This window comes from Knufia obscura, assembly GCF_036327395.1.
Source record: "Knufia obscura strain CCFEE 5817 isolate CBS 148926 chromosome Unknown scaffold_21, whole genome shotgun sequence".
Taxonomy (NCBI): domain Eukaryota; kingdom Fungi; phylum Ascomycota; class Eurotiomycetes; order Chaetothyriales; family Trichomeriaceae; genus Knufia; species Knufia obscura.
The window spans coordinates 40,798-58,405 of record NW_027042707.1 but is presented as its reverse complement, the minus strand read 5'-3'; the positions used below and the strand labels follow the sequence as shown (position 1 = coordinate 58,405).

The 17,608-nt window shown below is 50.6% G+C and overlaps 6 protein-coding genes across 6 annotated transcripts; 4 read left to right on the top strand and 2 right to left on the bottom strand.

Moving 5' to 3' along the window:
• Positions 1-360: 360 nt before the first annotated feature.
• On the top strand, positions 361-2,619 carry PRP4 (U4/U6 small nuclear ribonucleoprotein prp4; the record flags this gene model as incomplete). The annotated part of the gene is made up of 2 exons (XM_064879209.1): positions 361-1,117; positions 1,163-2,619. The coding sequence occupies 2 exons, from the start codon at positions 361-363 to the stop codon at positions 2,617-2,619; spliced, it is 2,214 nt and encodes a 737-aa protein (XP_064724973.1).
• Positions 2,620-2,932: 313 nt separating this feature from the next.
• Positions 2,933-4,180, top strand: PMZ80_010820 (uncharacterized protein; the record flags this gene model as incomplete). The annotated part of the gene is made up of 2 exons (XM_064879208.1): positions 2,933-3,291; positions 3,340-4,180. The coding sequence occupies 2 exons, from the start codon at positions 2,933-2,935 to the stop codon at positions 4,178-4,180; spliced, it is 1,200 nt and encodes a 399-aa protein (XP_064724972.1).
• A 1,285-nt stretch (positions 4,181-5,465) lies between these two features.
• On the bottom strand, positions 5,466-7,199 carry PMZ80_010819 (uncharacterized protein; the record flags this gene model as incomplete). Its single annotated transcript, XM_064879207.1, has 4 exons — positions 5,466-5,611; positions 6,207-6,228; positions 6,540-6,955; positions 7,025-7,199. 4 exons carry the CDS (start codon positions 7,197-7,199, stop codon positions 5,466-5,468), a joined length of 759 nt encoding a protein of 252 aa, XP_064724971.1.
• A 3,790-nt stretch (positions 7,200-10,989) lies between these two features.
• PMZ80_010818 (uncharacterized protein) lies at positions 10,990-12,210 on the top strand (the record flags this gene model as incomplete). Its single annotated transcript, XM_064879206.1, has 3 exons — positions 10,990-11,645; positions 11,690-11,832; positions 11,885-12,210. 3 exons carry the CDS (start codon positions 10,990-10,992, stop codon positions 12,208-12,210), a joined length of 1,125 nt encoding a protein of 374 aa, XP_064724970.1.
• Positions 12,211-13,083: 873 nt separating this feature from the next.
• Positions 13,084-14,094, bottom strand: PMZ80_010817 (uncharacterized protein; the record flags this gene model as incomplete). The annotated part of the gene is made up of 1 exon (XM_064879205.1): positions 13,084-14,094. The coding sequence occupies one exon, from the start codon at positions 14,092-14,094 to the stop codon at positions 13,084-13,086; it is 1,011 nt and encodes a 336-aa protein (XP_064724969.1).
• Positions 14,095-14,588: 494 nt separating this feature from the next.
• On the top strand, positions 14,589-17,510 carry AKL1 (Ark- serine/threonine protein kinase; the record flags this gene model as incomplete). The annotated part of the gene is made up of 1 exon (XM_064879204.1): positions 14,589-17,510. One exon carries the CDS (start codon positions 14,589-14,591, stop codon positions 17,508-17,510), a length of 2,922 nt encoding a protein of 973 aa, XP_064724968.1.
• Between the last annotated feature and the right edge of the window lie 98 nt (positions 17,511-17,608).

Genomic DNA, 17,608 nt, shown 5'->3' with positions numbered 1-17,608 from the left:
ATAAGGGCGATTAGCCGGTTAAATATCGGTACCGTGTTCATAGTTTCCCGACAACCGCCCTGCCTAAACAGGACAAGTGCGATGGTGTGTCATCGACGGGCAACTTTTCTTACACTTCCACTGTGCGCTTTCCGGTACCCAGATGCATTGCTGAGCCAGTCATTGTTATCGATCTCGTGCATCTTATCACCGCAAATCACATTTGCGGGCAATTCGAAACGAAGACAGGAATACAAAAGCAATGGTGAATATTGCCGGTCGGGACTCTCGAGGCACGCAAAACTACTGTTCAGACCAGAAGCTAATACCTCTCTCAATTAAAGGCTAGGACTTATTTCAGTTCGCTGCCTTCACTCAGCCATGCATTCTCGATCAGCGAGCCGGTCAGAGGGCGAATACCTTAGCTCCGACTCAGAGAAGAAGAAGGCAATTAGGCCATCATCATATCGAAGTGATCATCGCATTAACCGCCATTCCAGAACACATTCTTCTGCCCGATCCAGACATTCACCATCCCGCTCAAGGTCACCTTATCGCGCTCCGAGAGGTGAGAAGCGCCATAGAGAAGACGAGCACAGATCCTCCAAGCATGATCCACGAACCTTCACAGTGAGATACGAAGACGACAGACGATCAGCCTACCACTCTCACGGAGATCACAAGTCTAAGAGATCAAGAACATATTCGCCGAGTCGTAGTCGGAGCCGCTCGCCGTATAGACACAATCGGGAGCCTGAGAAGGCCCAAGTGGAGGATATGCGGAACATCAAATCTCAGTCAGTGAGCACTCAAGATCAGAAGAGTGATGGAGTGCCACAATTAGAGACCCATGCTAAGACTGTCAAGCAGAATCATGAGCAACCAGTGTCGAACGATATCAACCAAGAGTATGCTACCACGGATCCAACGCCGAACACATCTGACAATTCTAGTAGCGCTAGTGCTGATTCCACGAGCACTGTAATGGACGAGGCAGCTATGATTGAGGCAAGGAGAAAGCGTAGAGAAGCAATCAAAAATCAACATCGAAGTCGAGCTACACCTTTACTCGTGCAGGCGCTACATTCTGGCCCCGAAACACCAGCTGATTCGATCAATACACCGCCCAACGGATCGGGTAAGCAGCACAATACTGTATCCTTGGCATCACTAACGTCCCCAGTATCACCCCCACCAGCGTCTGCTTCTACACCTATCACTCCAGCTCCCTTTGACGGTTCAGCTCCTCAATCTCCTGCTGCTAACCTCCTCAAGGACGCGGATTCGGTGGGCGGCGATATGTTTGGCTCACCGAAACACGCAGATGAGCCATCGGCAGCTGACTATGACCCAACTGCTGACATGCAAGATGAGCGCGCTCGACATGACAAGCGCCTTTTCAAGGAAGATGAGGTCTCTGAAGATAAGGCTGATCAAAGAGTGCTTGAGCACATAAAAGATGTAGAAGAGCAACCACAGCAAAAGAAACCAGAACTCGACATGTTTGCGGAAGATGACGATGATGATATGTTTGCTGATGAGCCAACCACCAAATCCAAACCCACTGAAACAGCCGCAAAAACTCTTGATGTAGGCATGATGGACAACTGGGACGATGCAGAAGGCTACTATTTAACCAATTTACGTGAAAAGATCGACGATCGGTACGAGGTTACTGCCAATCTTGGCCGTGGTATGTTTGCCTCGGTCATTCGAGCCAGAGACACAAAGTCAAAGGATGGCAGATCAGTCGCTATCAAGATCATCCGCAACAACGAAAGCATGCGGAAAGCGGGTCTAAAAGAGGTTGATATCCTCAAAGACCTTGCTGCTAATGATCCGGATGACCGCAAGCATGTCGTTCGACTGCTCAGATCATTCGACCATAAAGGCCATCTCTGCATGGTATTTGAGAACATGGACATGAACTTGCGAGAAGTGCTCAAGAAGTTTGGACGAGATATCGGCCTGAACTTGAAAGCTATCCGAACATATGCACAACAGCTGTTCCTCGGATTGAGCTTGATGAAGAAGTGCCAATACCTCCATGCTGATCTGAAGCCTGACAATATTCTCGCCGACGAGAGCAGGATGAAGATCAAGATTGCAGATCTTGGATCAGCTTCGCCTATCACAGAGAACGCGACAGCGCCTTATCTTGTTTCACGATTCTATCGCGCACCAGAGGTAATCCTTGGTATCGACTACGACTACGGTATTGATATGTGGTCGACCGGATGCACATTGTTCGAGCTCTATACTGGCAAGATCCTCTTTACTGGACGAAACAACAACAATATGCTCAAGAACATTATGGAATGCCGAGGGAAATTTCCACACAAACTGCTCCGGAAAGGTAGCCTGAGCTACGACTACTTCGATGATCTCTTGAATTTTCGGGCACAAGAGCAGGACAAAGCAACGGGACGAATTGTGACGAAGATGATTGATATCAAAGCAAAACCTGTCCGCGATCTGAGGTCGAGGCTGATACCGAAGGACAAGAAGATGAATGAGCAGGATAGGAAAGAGCTGGAGTCGTTTGCCGATCTGTTGGACAAGTGTTTGGACTTGAGGCCCGAAAAGCGAATTACGCCAATGGATGGTTTGAAGCATCCTTTCATCACGAGAACAAAATAGATCATCACCGGCACTCAAAATGCTCGAGACGTCTTAGTTTGTCAAACACCACCAAGACAAGCACAAGATGAGGTCTGGCTTGATGGTCATAACTCGGTCTGCCAGCGAGATCAGGTGTGCTGTCCAGTGCAATTATGCTGAACCAACAATAGCAACCAGGCTTGCGCGACCGCGATACGTACAAATCTCGTCGATACGATTGTCTCCCTGACAAGCTGATCAACAAGCCACAGCCATATATTGCCATCATCTTTCAACAACCCAGCTCTTCCCCCCGTATTTTCCTGGCTTGTATCAAGCGCAATTGGACAGCATGCCAAGTTTCGCTACGTTCGAAAGCATTTTCCGCAAAAACATCCCGTTGTGGGGCAAGCTTGTAGCTTTCGACTTGGGAACTGAGAATGTTGACTACAATCAAATCTATGAGGTTGGCTTCATGAACTTTGTAGTCTTCGATCCAGCAACCCAACGTCCAGCACGAGATACACCTTGGCCATTCCCAGAGGCAGCTTGGCCGTTCCCGGTCACCTTCTTCAAGCACCACCAACGCCTTGAGTTGGGCCTCTGCGCCGGATGCTTTCAAATGCGGATGCGCGCAAATTGTGATGGTTCCATGACACTAGAACCTGTACACAACAATGGTACGTGCTGGTTGCACACTCAAGCTCAAAGGTCAGTGAAGACGTTCTGTGGCAACTTCGTATTACTGACTAAGACTAGGACTACATGTATCGAGGCAGTAGTCGACGGCCAGGAAGGTGTTCCCCTCTATGCGTGGATTCAAGATCTTGTTCGCGCAATACTGCTGAAGACCTTTGGCAACATCTGCATGGACAAAAGTGTTCTAATCCAGTCCTCGAGCCGAGCAGACGCAAGGACTTTCTCTTTCCGCATTGCAAACCTTTACGTACCCTTCAGAAACACAAGTGGACCCGTCGAAAGCATCTATGACTTCGCACTGAACGTCTTCAACAGCTATCAACCTGCAATTCTTTACGATCATAGCAGGTCCAACAGGTGTTTCTATTCCTCGGATCCAGAAGTTCACCCCGAGCATCCATCAGACCAGACGAAACGTTCCATTGCTGAGAGCTTGCGCTACAAGATGTGCGATGGGACGCTTCTTACAATTAAGCAGATGAACCAGGTCAGCGACACGTATGCCGCTCTTACAACGGCTAAAGTACAGCACTCTTTCGAAGCTTCAGATTGGGACGCAGAAAGGATCCTAGCATGGCAAGCCCATGGGATGGACTTCGTACGACCACTGTTCGAATCGAAAGCCAGCGCCGACCATAGGGAATTGCACGCTAGGATCGTCCGACAGCAGCAAGAGGCGACCGACTCCGCTGGATCAAACTGGAGACTAGGTGTGTTCGACACGAACACCGACTCCGGTAAGCCGAAGGAGGGAACTCTTGCAGCAGAATGGGCCGCATTGGGTGACGAGTACGTTGATGATGGAGGCGAAGGTGAATTGGACATCAGAATTCCTATTCGGACTTTCACGCTTGAAGAGATGTCTGAGTACCCAGTCAACAGGGGTCCTTTTTCTCATTAAGCGTCGACATGCAGATAAGAATGTCTTGAATGCCAGAGGACACTGTTTATGTGTTTATTGAAAGCCGCCGTTGTTCGGATCTGAAGCTCAAATGATGTTGTCTTTTCAGGTTGGTGCGCATGCTCCTGTGCGAAGGGGACGATAATTTTGTGTCTTTCCCAATGTTGTGCGTTGGCGCATGCCATGGTCGTTAGTCAAGCACCTGATTCCGCGAGAATGTTAGTGCCTCTTTCCGAGACGCGCAGAGTCAAGCATCATCCGGAAGGTGCAGAAGTGACCGAGCTCTTTCCATACTCATGTCCAACGGGGCTCGTCTTCTTTCCCTCAGCTATTCTATTGCCTTTGCTTGCAACAAACAAGCAGCAAAGGTTACAAGCAAAGACATATTACCGATGGAACGTAACGACAATTGTTTTACCACTAACAAGCACAGCAAACGTCAATTCTTCGCATGGCAAACATGCATACGGCTTCCTTCATACCGATCACTTCCCACACCTTCCCCTCATTGTATCAACCAAAGCATACATTATGTCGAGACAGCCCACTTTTCAGCAATTCTTCGGATGCCAACAGCCCGCCTCATGGGGAAAGATCGTGGCTTTTACCCCTGACGAGGTCATGGCAAGCAGCGACATCGTTCACGACGTGGGTCATATCGAGTTTCAGATTTAAGAGCCTGATCCTCCAAGCGCTCCCACGAACTGGGATCCGCCAAGACGGCTCTGGCCATCCCCTGTCACCTTTACGCGTCTCGAGTTCCCATACAGTGACTTCAAAGTGAATTGTCTGCGAATTTGTGCTGGATGTTTCAGGTACAGAACAGTAGCACTCTGCAGCGGTACGCTGAGACTGGAAGTGATTCGTCAAGATGGTACTTGCTGGTTGCACACTCAACAACAAAGGTAAGCTCAGATGTTACTTATGCTATACAACAATGCTGACTATAGATAGGAACACTATCATAGAAGCCCGGCAAATTGGGCAACCTTGGACGTCACTATACATCTGGATCAACGACCTAATGAAGTCCGTTCTGCTGAAGACTTTTCACAATAAGTTCAGGAACCGGACGATCGAATTGCGCTCTTCCAGCCATCCCGATGCTCGTACATTCTCTTTCCGTCTGGTGGAAACAGATTATCGCGAACTATACAGGAGCGTTCTCAATGTCTTCAGCAGTTGCCGACCGCCCGTCAAGTACGCCCACAGACTCGAATGTTTCTTCTCCGACCAGCCAGAAGTCCATTTCTCAGCCCCAACTATTCCATCTATACCAAATACTCTACAGGTCAAGCTCTGCAACGATGAACTCGTAACCGTTGAAGAGGTCCTCATGACCATGCTCCAGCGGGAGTTCGCATCCGGTCAACTGCCTCGTCGTTACAGGCGCCTGCCTTGGTGCAAAGAGAGACTCCTGGCGTACGAGGCCTATGGTTAGATTCGGAAGCATGGCTACCATGACAGGGCCATAAAAGAGCAGTTTGATGCCGAGACGAAGGCAAGTTTATGCAGGCTGCGAAAGAAGTTAGTGTGGCATCACCAATACGCGAACTTACGGCCGCGGGTGTACGATGAGAAAGACTAGAATGAGTTCCTGGAGGATAGCGACGAATACTTTACCGCCGCAGAATTTGCAGAAGACGTCGACGAATATGTTGATGATCTTGGAGTGGGTCCAATCGACATTACTATTCCTCTTTGGCCTCCCTCTAGGACTCCTACGCGTCGAGACCAGGACAGCGATGATGAGACTTATTCTGTTGGACAACCACGCAATATGCGGACTTGGACGCGAGCCGTCGATGGGTACTGGCCGGAGATTTACGATCATTCGCTCAGGAAATACGTGCCATCGTGCCGAGTGCTTGATGGCTCAGGGAACGTGACGGCTATTATATCGATTGAAGACGAGGACATCGGTAGCCGTAGCATCAGTACTCGCGGGCTGATTTATCCTGTACCCGACTACTCTCTCGTCGCTCGGCCAGAATGAACCACCGTCGAGCAACTCGAACAAACACACCCACAGGCGCAACCATGGCCACCTTCGCATCATTGTCAAAGCTTTGTCCCGATACTCCTTACCTTACCGCCGGCGACCCACTCCCCATCAACACATGTCCATCATCCTCACCACCACCCCCGTCAAACCGAAACTTATCCGGAAACCAAACAAAAAACACCACCTGCACAACCAACATAAGCACCGCATCAAACACATACCACGGCCACTCATTAGCCAACAAATACCCCTCCGTCCCATCGCATACTCAACAACCCGAAACACACTCCTCACCACAATCAACGCACAACAAACATACAACATCCTCAACCCCTGTCTCCACGGCACATTCACATGTCTCCCCACCTCAACCTCACCCATCTTCTCCCCATACCCCCTCATCCGAACATGCCACACCCCGGCCGCAACAACAAAGAACCCAAACACGATAAGCTGCAAAATCAGCCCCTCAACAACGATGTATTCACCCAATTCCTCGTGTCCGTCTTGGGCTACGAGGCCCGCACCGGTTGATTGCACGTTTAGAGTCAAGATATCGCCCCAGACGAATATCTTGGTCATCCGGGTGGGGCGGATGATGCTGTGGCGGTCGCCGTGGACGGATCGGATGAGGCGGCCGAGGACCATGTAGATGCTTGCTGCGTAGAAGACGGGCGCGATCACGATGAAGGTGGATTGGATGGCGTAGGGGGGGATGAGGTCGGTGTGGTAGTGGCAGGCTATGCGGGTTGCGTAGCCGAGGATTTGGACTGGAAGAAGAGTCAGTTAGGTGATTGTGTGTGCTTGAGGATTGCCTGGGCATGAGTGATGGAACGTACATAATCCGCCGATGGCGAAGATACCGGTGAACCAGACGCGGGACTTGACCGTGCGGTAGCAGTGGGCGGATGTGATGGCTGTGAAGAGCACGAGGAATATGATCGCGGCTGGAAGCGAGGGGAGGTATTTCCAGAGGTAGTAATCTGTTCCGCCGATGGGTTTGAGTTGCGCCATGAGTGCTGTGTGTGTTTACTGGTGATGTGGGTTGTCTTGTAGAATCTCAAGATTCACGTCGGCGGTTGAGGTGTTTGTCTTGCTTTGATGAGTGCGAGGCTTGCTGTGAATTGACACTGAGTTGAGTTGAGGACGTAGTTGGTACCGGCATTGCTGTGGTCTCAGTCGAGAGATGTAGGTGGCATATATGTACAGTATGAGTGACTAGGGGTACAGCACCCACATTGAGAGGAGCCTTGATCAAAAGATCCATACTCGATACTGTGGACTCGGTGCGTTGCAAGTAGAGGTTCGGTCTAAGTTAGCAACGTCCCTTAGCCTTGGCTAGGAAGTACGAGTACGTAGCGTACATGTATACGGCTGTTTCGGGTTTAGTGTACACGTACACTAGTAGGATGGATCCACCGTGGATGTCGGTGCTGAAACGTCCAACTGGCATACCAAATACCAAGTAAATAAGTATCTGGATCCGATTATCAGCGGTAGCGGGGCGAATTCTTTCGGCGCTGCGGCCACCTGCTTCATGCTCAGGGGATCTTAAGGCAACAGTACTCTTTTCCGTGAGATTGGAAGTAGGTGGTTATCTATGGACTTGCGATCTACACATGCGGCTGGTGGCCTGTTGTCGTATGCCAAGGTTTGTCAACCGCTTAACCAGACGAGGACCTTTTCAATTTAAGAAGTAATGATGATTTTACATGCCCTGACCTTCAAACCATCGAGTCCTCTTCAAGCGCCGCTCTAGGGAACCTCAACCATTCCTGCCAGTCGGGTCCTAGGCTTTCACAGATAGACTCGATCAGGAAGCGACCACCTTCGCCAAAAAACCACAAATGCCGGCCACGGTACAATAGTAGCATAGTGGGCAAGAATAACAAGTGCTTCTGGCTGTCGTTGATGCAGCAAGTCCACGTATTCAGATGAAAGAACGACCGGCCATGCGAATATTAAAGACGTTCGAAGCTTGTCCCCCGAAACATCAGCTGCACGCTCCGCGTCGAATACCTGCTGCAGATGCGCGATTGAATCTCGATATGCATGCCGTGAGGATGGAGATACGTCTGCAGAGTTCACCAGATCCATGATGACGTCGCATTCCGATCCAGTTGTATTTGTCGTCATGAAAACTTGGGAGATGTTGAGATGGGATGCTAGCTCCGTGTCCTGCAGTAGATGTCGGGCTTGGTCGATGATGGCTAGCACACCACGCTGAACATTAAGACAATGTGTGAATTTGTCGATGAATCTTTCCAGGCTGTCTTGTTGATATAGCAAGATGTCGCATAGGAGATGGACGCCGACCGCGGACGAGAACAAGAACATGGGGACGCAGTTTGCTGAAGTGGCTTCCAGGATTGCGTTGCTTTTATGGAAGAGTGATAGGGCACGGGTCTGTAAGCCTGTGGCGCATTCGCTGTAGTGGTTTCGAGATTCAGACGTCGCGATCTTGGTGCTTAGATGGAAGGATGATATTGCGAGGAGCTGGTGCATTAGGCATGGTATTGTGAGGGCATGTTTTATGTAGAGCCCGACTGGGATGATGTCAGGTTGCCCTGAGTGCTCGTAGGATAGGAACTCTTTGCTAGAGAGGTTGTTGAAGAGCTCGAGATGAGTTGTGTTTACGCTGTACGGATCATATGGTTCCTGGCCGCTCGTGGTATGGTCAGGCCACGGCGTTGTGGCCAACGAGGAAGTCACAGTCGGAGCAGGGCTCGATGCTGCTGTATGTGAATGGCCATGGGAGTAAGCAGGCACGATGCGAGGGGGTTCGCTTCTGAGATATGAACATCGAATCTCTGCTCCGGCACAGTTGACGCATATTGGATAGTTTTCGTCGCACTTCGGGAGCTAGTCAGTTGCAAAATTCAGGGATTGATAGGGTGAGAAGATGTACCCTGATGTGCCGTTTCTTGCATTCGAGACACCCATTCCGGGATTTCCTATGGTATTGACGGGACATAAATTAGTACAGCGTAGCATCTGATGCCACTTGAAGTCTGCTGGTCCAACATGATGTCCTGAACGTTGTAGTGATGACAAACTCGTTCAATCTCGTTGCCTGCGACGTTCCGAGCCAGGCTGTCCAGGTGGGTCACCGTGCCATGGCTTCTGTCCAGCTGCGCGCTGGCGTTGGGGGCCTGGCATATTTAGGGATTGCTGAGACTGATCGAAGACTCCTGGATACATAGCCTTCAGTGCTTTTTCAAATGGATGCTAGAATAGCTACATCGCCGTAAAGAAGAAGAAGAAATATGGAAGACATGCCTTCGTTACCAGGAGCTTCTCAATAAGCCCGGGATAGCGGCCTTGGCAGTAGAGACGGCTTAGTGTACAGACAGGGTTGCCTCTGCACTGAACAGTCCCTTTACCACGTGACGGCGTGTCTTCCACCAAGAAACAATGCGTGCGCCCGGAAAAGTCCGCTCCGCCTACAAAAAGCAAAGCAAAACAGCACGAAAGTCAATCCGCTAAGTAATACTCGACATCTTGAACCCCTTCGATTGCGATAGTGGGCGAGACAGCCTTCCGAGCATTCGATGAGCAGTCGGTTGCGCTATCACCTTGGATCGCCGCGCTGCTCAGCTCTAGTAGCGCGCTCCTGTGTCCGTTATTGTGCTCTTCTTACGATCACTTCAGACCACCTCCGGCTGTCAGCAGTGTTCGTGGCTCTGACGAGTGCCCTTCGAGAACGCACATGCGAGTTCATAGCTCAAGCTGCCGGCCATATTATCAGTATTCCAGGTCTGTGTGTGAAGAGTGCTTAGTACAGCTTAGAACAGCACATGATCCATCATAGCTGAGCGAATTGTGCGTGTGGAGATGGTGAGTCGAATCCAGGACACTCAACTGGTAGACGCTATACTTTCGCTCGAATTCAAATCCGCCGTTGTGTTCGATATCTCAGAGCGCACTTCTTCGCCAGGCTTGATCTAGTTACGTGGGTCTTCATGGTCTGTTGACCATGGTGTCTAATCCGATAGGCTTTACGCACATCATTTAATACGTGGTGAGTCCGGGAAGGCATCTTTGCAAAGTCAGTCCCTAGCCTAATCAACGAGCGAATTAATTGTGAGTGCTGGTGGTCGAGCTTCTGCACAGATTCAGTTATCAAATCCAGAAGTGTTGTTCTCTGGTCATGTGGTGTTGTTGCACCTACCAATCATAAGTCTAAGATCTTGCTCAGATCTTACGTGATCGCGGGTTGTTGAGACACTTTGCTGCCGGACTGGCACTTGTTTGCCAGAAGACTTCGGAGAGGAGCTGTCCATGTTGCCTAATGCCGACGGCGCTATCAATAGTTGCTTCAATGAGTTCTTCAGATGAGACAGGATGCTCTGAGCAGATTACCCCGTGGGACATGTCCAAGCATGCATCCACAGTGCTCAGGGTACAAGTAGTCGTCTGCTTGCTTCTCGAGACACAGCCAATCTCTCCTTCTGCCTTTACTCACCATCCATCTCTTACAGTCTTCTGACAGTGAGCGCAAGCTTCTCACTCAATACATTGATTAGTCCCCTCATACCACCCTCACTCATCAGCTATCCAAGCCTAGCCTACTCAACAATTAAGGCTCACATAGCTGGCATATGACACCTGGTTACCACCCCTCAAGTTCTTTCAGCGTCTTCACTCCAAAGTCAGACGGCCGACAGCGGCAGATCTGATCTCGCTTATCCAACTCTTACTTCACTTTCGTGTCTGAGGTTTTCAACATTCCTTCATCATTAGCTTAGAGTGAGCACACTTCTAAGGCACTGAATTTCTAAGCTAACACGACACAGAGACCAAAATGGCTTCTGCTCTCACCTTCGGCAACGCCGGAACCTTGAACGGCTTTGTCAGCAGTATCGTCTTCCTAGCTTTTGCTATAGCCAGCACCATGAAAGCCAATCCGGACCCCAATCAAATGGTAGTCGAGTCTTATCCCGGCCTCGGTTCCCGTGGGGGCCACCATGGGGGCAGAACCCCGAGCATGGCTGCATGGAACGCCAACGGCGAGTTGCTGGGCCAAGACCACAAACACGGACACCACATCGGCCAAGGTCAACACAGAGCGGAGCACATCAAGTTCCCTGGCACCAACGAGCCTCCGATGTACTTGGCCGTGGTGGCACAGCACAAAGATGCAATCTGCTTGTCAGCAATATCAATGAAGTGGCCAGGGCATGATGATGCTCACACTCTTCTCGGCGACGTTGGTGCATCGTGTGGAATGCCTTGGTACCACTCGCGGACGAAGATCGACGAGAGTCAGGAGCATTACCCGCAATGCGTGTGGATAGGACCGAAGTCTGACAAGCGACCAACTGACGCGTCAAACCAGGGAAGCGGCCCGTGGTCAGTCCAAAATCCGCCAGCAGGGTTCTCATTCAAGATCGATGACATGGTCGGTCCCGTCGTCAACAACCATACCGCATGTCAAAGATCCGAGGAGAATGCTCTGATGTGTGGGCATCCAGCTCGTTTCAAGGTCTGGGACGACATGTCAGGTCACTTCAGATCCCGATCTTCGTCGAGAAGCCCCTGATACGGGGCCCGAACATGATGGACGTCGACGACTTTCTATCGAAACCGACAGAGCTCTCTGACCCGTTGAAGCACCACCTTAACCCGCGAGGTGCAGACATAGAAGGTGAGACTGATCCGAAGAATTACTGAATTGAATCGCTGACCAGAATGAACAGCTAAAGAACAGAGGCGAGCAGCCACCAATTTGGACCTGCTGCTTCATGGCACGCTGGTCAAACACCACCAGTCAGCAGTGGCGCTCTGCGAGTCTGGGACTTCCAGTGGACCTGACTTCTTCTCTCACAAAGAGAACAAGCTCTGCCACATGGAAACCAAGACACTCGTGCCAGGGTGCTCAGCAGATGTCACTGACGACTGCTTCGACATGGACAAGCTTGAAATTCGACACAAGCAGTGTCCGGCAGGTGTGATATGTCCAAGAGCTTTGGACATCCCGCATCTGGAGTACAAGCGGATTGACGACTGGAGCGAGGAGGTTTGAAGATAGGAGAGTTTCGGTGGTTGCTTGATCTCTTCGATAGTCTGCGCTTAATTCAAGTCTATCGGTTGTATTAGTCTCTTGTACTATTATCAGGTCATTACTCAAATTCTCTTATTACTCAAGTTCTTGGACGTCGTGATGGTGTGGACTGCACCGAATTGCATCTATTCATGAGACCTGGAAGAATGGAGTGGTGCTTGAACTGGACTGGGGGTGCGATAGACCTGATGACGATCTGAAATAGGCATTTTTTTCGAGCGCAGTTCGAAGTAGAGTTACATACCTCTATAGCTCAAGGTCGTTTTGCACAGAAGAACTAGGGATTGCATGAATGACCAAGCGGAGAAGGTGCAAATTCGAAATAGTGGAAAGTGCACCCACCTTCTGTATTCAATCGGACATGTCTGAGGGGATCCCCTCGGTGCTCACAATGTTATGAAGGTACGAAGCTCCTACCTGTCTCCAGCTGCTCATAAGAAGCCGGCGGCATTATATGTGGGCCGTGCCACAAAGTGGCAATGCAGGTGAATCCCGTTTTCCTTGAGTGTGTTCGATACATTATGCTCGGAAAGCACGATTGCTAACGGCTCGTGAGCAGTAGCAGTAGCATGCTTGTGACAGAGAAGGCACCATGTTCTCACGCCCTAAACTCTCGTGGTCGAAGTACTGTTCCCACGTCAAGCAGGGTATTGACCTTGAGGGTGCCATAACTTGCAAAATGAGGAATGTGTCGCCACTGCCTGATTTGTAGCCATCTAGGTCTCTGGTACTTACCATGTTGCAGCTCTATCTGCGCTAGCCAGAATTTGCCTCTGCCGCTCTAAAACGCATTTGCTCGACGGTCCTTGACATCACTGACAAGCCCTACGCATACTACTGCTGCACGCGTTTCAGCCGACTGGGGTGTACAGCCTCAGAACCGATGTCAGTCGAATTGGCCCCACTTCTCTCGTCCTTCTTCATCTTGTCCTTCACTTTCTGCTGTTTCGAATCGGCCTCTTTGCGCCTCTCCCGTTCCTCCCAAAGCTTGGTGTTCTTCTTCTGTATCTTCTCCTTCCTGTCTGCTCCTTTCCCACCTCCGCCAGCAGTGAGCTCAACATTGATTTTGCGCCCAGTCTGCTTCTTATTCTGGCCTGGTTGCTCCCGCACCAAGCCATGCTCGTCGAAAGCATCATCTGGCAATTTTGATGTCCTTTCTGGGTCGAATATGCTGTGATGATACACCTTCAGACATGTCTTCATCCTTGAGTAGTCGTCGAACTCGAGGAAGGCAAAGCCTTTAGACTTGCGTGTAGCTTTGTCTGTAGAGTGCCGTATTGAAGTGGGCTCTAGCTTGCGGAAGTGCTGCTGGATCTGATCTGTCGTGCACGAATAGGGCAGATTACCCACGAAGCATATAAATCTTGGTGCATCGTTGGTCTTTCTGTTACCTGCTGTCGTCCCTTCTTCAGCACCGCCATCTGCTTTCCCCTCTACATCTGCAGCCTTCTCTCCCTTCGCTTTCTTGCGTTCGGAGCGTGGAGATGCTTTCTTCTCTTTGCGCTTCTTCTGTGGCTGGGTTGCTGCCGCAGCATTACCATCCACGCCAGGTGTTGGAGCGGAAGTAGTGGCATCATTCAACGATACAAAGTCCTCCCCTCCCGCAATGTTATCGCTACCGGCGGTCGCATTGTGTCCTGGAAGGAAGACTTCTGGCTCTGTCGCAGTCTCAGGTCTCTTCTTCTTGGAATTTTCTTTTGCTTGTTGACCTTTCTTGGATTTGCGCTCTGATCGTAATTGTCTTCGTTCTGCTGCTGATGCGCCTGGCACCTTTTCGACCACTTGCTTCTTCGATACTGGTGCGCCAGCTTCCTGCACCTCAGAAGAGCGCTTCCTCTTTCCCATTGTAGCTCAGAATCGCAGCTGCGATCAAGATTATGCGAAATGGTAGGGCTGTAGTAGCAGAATAAGAAGTTTCAAGCATACAGCTGCGCGCGAATTGTCTGGTGGATAATTTTTTGGCAGATCTGAGCTTGCGCTTCGGGGGAAATAGTGCCGATTCCTGAGGCCCCAACAGCCAAAGCCACTTCCATCACCGCCAGTGATGACGCCTAGCGTAGCCCAAACCATGCAGGGGAGCACGCCAAGTTCTATACCGAGTACAGTAAGAGCCAGATCATTCCGATGCCGTGAAGACCAACGCAGGCCGATATATTCTGCTACAGCCAGCAGCAAATCCGAGGAATACCGACCATCGCATGCCGTTCACTCTATCGCCAGAAGTAGCACGCGACATACTCAGCTGACCAGACATGATTGAACGGTAGAACAGACCCGAATATCCTCTTACCTGCCATCCCACCGCTGCTCCTCAATACCTCGACACCTCGACGTTCAATATGGCTACATATCAGGCAAATTTGCCAGCTTCCAGGCCCTTCCAGGGCATGGCAATCCCATCTGGCCCGGCGGCACCAGCTGGTACCTTCTTGCCAGGAACGAAAGTACAAGTCGGCAGTCACCGAGTCGTGATAGACAGGTACCTATCAGAGGGTGGTTTTGCCCATGTTTATGTGGTCACACTCCCGAAGCCGGTGGATGGAATAAACAAGGCAGTCTTGAAGAGAGTTGCGGTGCCAGATAAGGATCATCTGGCCAATATGCGGAACGAAGTCGAGACTATGAAGAGGCTGAGGGGCCATAAGCAGATCGTCAAGTACATTGATTCGCATGCCTCCTCCCTCAAAAATGGCGGCTACGAGGTTTTCCTGCTCATGGAGTGGTGCAACGGGGGTGGCCTCATAGATTTCATGAACACAAGGTTGCAGAACAGATTGACCGAGCCTGAAATCGTCAAGATCTTTACCGATGTTGCCGAGGGCGTTGCATGTATGCACTACCTCAAGCCGGCACTGATGCATCGAGACCTTAAAGTCGAAAATATACTAATCTCCGTCGATGGGAAATCCAAAACTTTCAAGCTTTGCGATTTTGGCTCAGCTGCTGTTGCACGACCGGCTGCCACCACCGCCGCCGAGGGAAGATTAATCGAAGACGATATTCAGAGGCATACGACCTTACAATATCGGAGTCCGGAAATGATTGATGTCTACCGGAAACAGCCGATTGACGAGAAAAGCGACATTTGGGCCCTTGGTTGCTTCCTCTACAAGCTCTGCTACTACACCACTCCTTTTGAAGAAGTCGGACAGATGGCCATTCTGAATGCTAGATTCAAATATCCTGGCTATCCGAGGTTTTCTGACGAGCTAAAGCTCTTGATCGCTTCAATGTTGCAGGAGGACCCTGCAAAAAGACCGAACATCTATTCAGTGCTTGCTAAAGCCACGAAAATGGATGGTAGGCCTCTCTCTCTCCGGGACATCTACACAAATCGATCACAGTCGGAAGATTCTCGTCCTCAGTCACAACCACAAACTGAACGCTCTCAACCAAAGTCTGGAGCTACACTAGCACCCGTCAAGCAGGAACCTGTTCAGGCAATACCACAAGTTGAGCCAATGCGCAGAGGCCGGCCAGTCAAGACAATGTCACATCACAATTCAGCCAAACCATCCCCATCGCCCCTCCGAATGATCGATCATTCCGACGCATTCGCTGGTCTTGATGGTGGGGCAGGTGCAGATGAGCTCTCCTCAAAATTTCCCAAGCTCGAAGAATTCTCCCTTCTACCCGATACATCGAGCAAATTCCCTTTCCAGCCAGCACAGCAAAAGCCTGCAGCAAGTGGTCATGATGATCTGGCACAACGGGTGACGCAAGCTTTAGCTGATGATGCCTTTAATAGACCTGCTAGTCCACCTAAACCGAAAGCTTTGGCAGCTCCTAAAGTGGAAGATTCTCGTCAAGCGAATCTGCAGAGACAACGATCACTGGAAGCCAAAGATGTTCTGAGCGGAAAGGTCACGTCACTGCCACAGAAGTCCAGAATGGTCTCAACAGCTGTGGGCTCATCACCGCCACCCCTTGTGGCACCAAAAATAGCAGTGTCCGATCGCCCTGTCTGGAAAGTACCCGATGCTACAGAGACTCCAGAACGCTCTGCCAGCATTACACAAGCATCAAATAAGACCAAGCCCATTATTTCCAAAGACAGGGGTGGATCTCGACTAGCCCACCTACTTCAACACGATGCAGACCGGTCTCAATCAGCTCATGAGTCCCGTGAGCACGAACCAAGGTCACCCACGAGCTCTCGGCCTTCGCTTGAGGGTGGCCGGCCGCTGCTACGTGAGCTCGATTCTGGTGTCCAGCGATCCAAGTCGCTCAACGTGCGCAATCGTCCCGTTAGCGTCAACGTCTCGTCACAAAGAGCTACCCATATCAATGACCAGGAGATCAAGAAACCGGTCGAGACGCGAGGGTGGGAGTCGCAGGCTGAAATGGCTCCCTTGTCACATGCAGTCTCTGAAACCAACACCAACATCAAGTCAGATCTAGCATTCCTGCGAGCACGAGAAGAGGAAGAACGCGAAAAACATAAACACATGAAAAGGCTCAGTGGGAGCAGTAGGCACCACCAGAAACGATCCAGCTTACCCTCAATTGCAGCCGGGACCAAAAATCTGTTCCAAGGTCGTTTTAGTGAAGCGTTTCGCAAGTTCGAAGGTGGTCAAGGAGAGCCGACCCACGACAACGATGTGCTCCATTCTCCCACAGGCAATGAACAGCATATGTTGACGCCCATTGCTGGATCGGAAGCGACCGATCTGAGTGACGACAGGCGAGGTTTGGAGGAGACAGAAGAACTGAGTCCCGAACTCCGAAGAGAGCTGGAGAAGCAGAAGCTCGAAGCGGAGGAACGAAGGGTGGAGGCAGCTGCCCAAGAGTACCGCAACAGGTTAGCTAACAGGGGGACTGGACCACCACCCGTGAGTACGAAGGCGGCATCGATCCAAGGTAGGGTGAAATCTCTGCTTGAGAAAGATCGACCTGCCACCAAGACAGCTACTGGATATGGTCGTTTTACCACGGAAGAATCTCAATCGGGGGCTGCCCAGATTTCAAGAGATGTGCCTACCACTGTCAGCCGGACAGGGCCCACGCAATACAACATGAAACCCATCTCTGCACCCGCGTCTGCCATAAATTTACAGGCACAAAACACCAGGTTGCCACCGACGAAGCCCCAAAAGCCACAGGGTTTGAGGACAGCCACAGGTACGAACGATATGATACCTTCGCCGAACGACGCAGACGATCTAGACAGTTTCCAAAAGAAATTTCCTGATCTATCGCAGCTGGAAGTAGTGGAAACATCAATAGAAAGTCCTAGACCGCGGCGCATGAGAGAAGTGTGATGTAGCGCTTGTCCTCAAGAAGTGAATGAATAGTGAAGTCGTTCTTTCCTTCGTCTGCCAGTAGTGAAGTAGTGTTTCTTTCCAGTGAAAGTAGATGT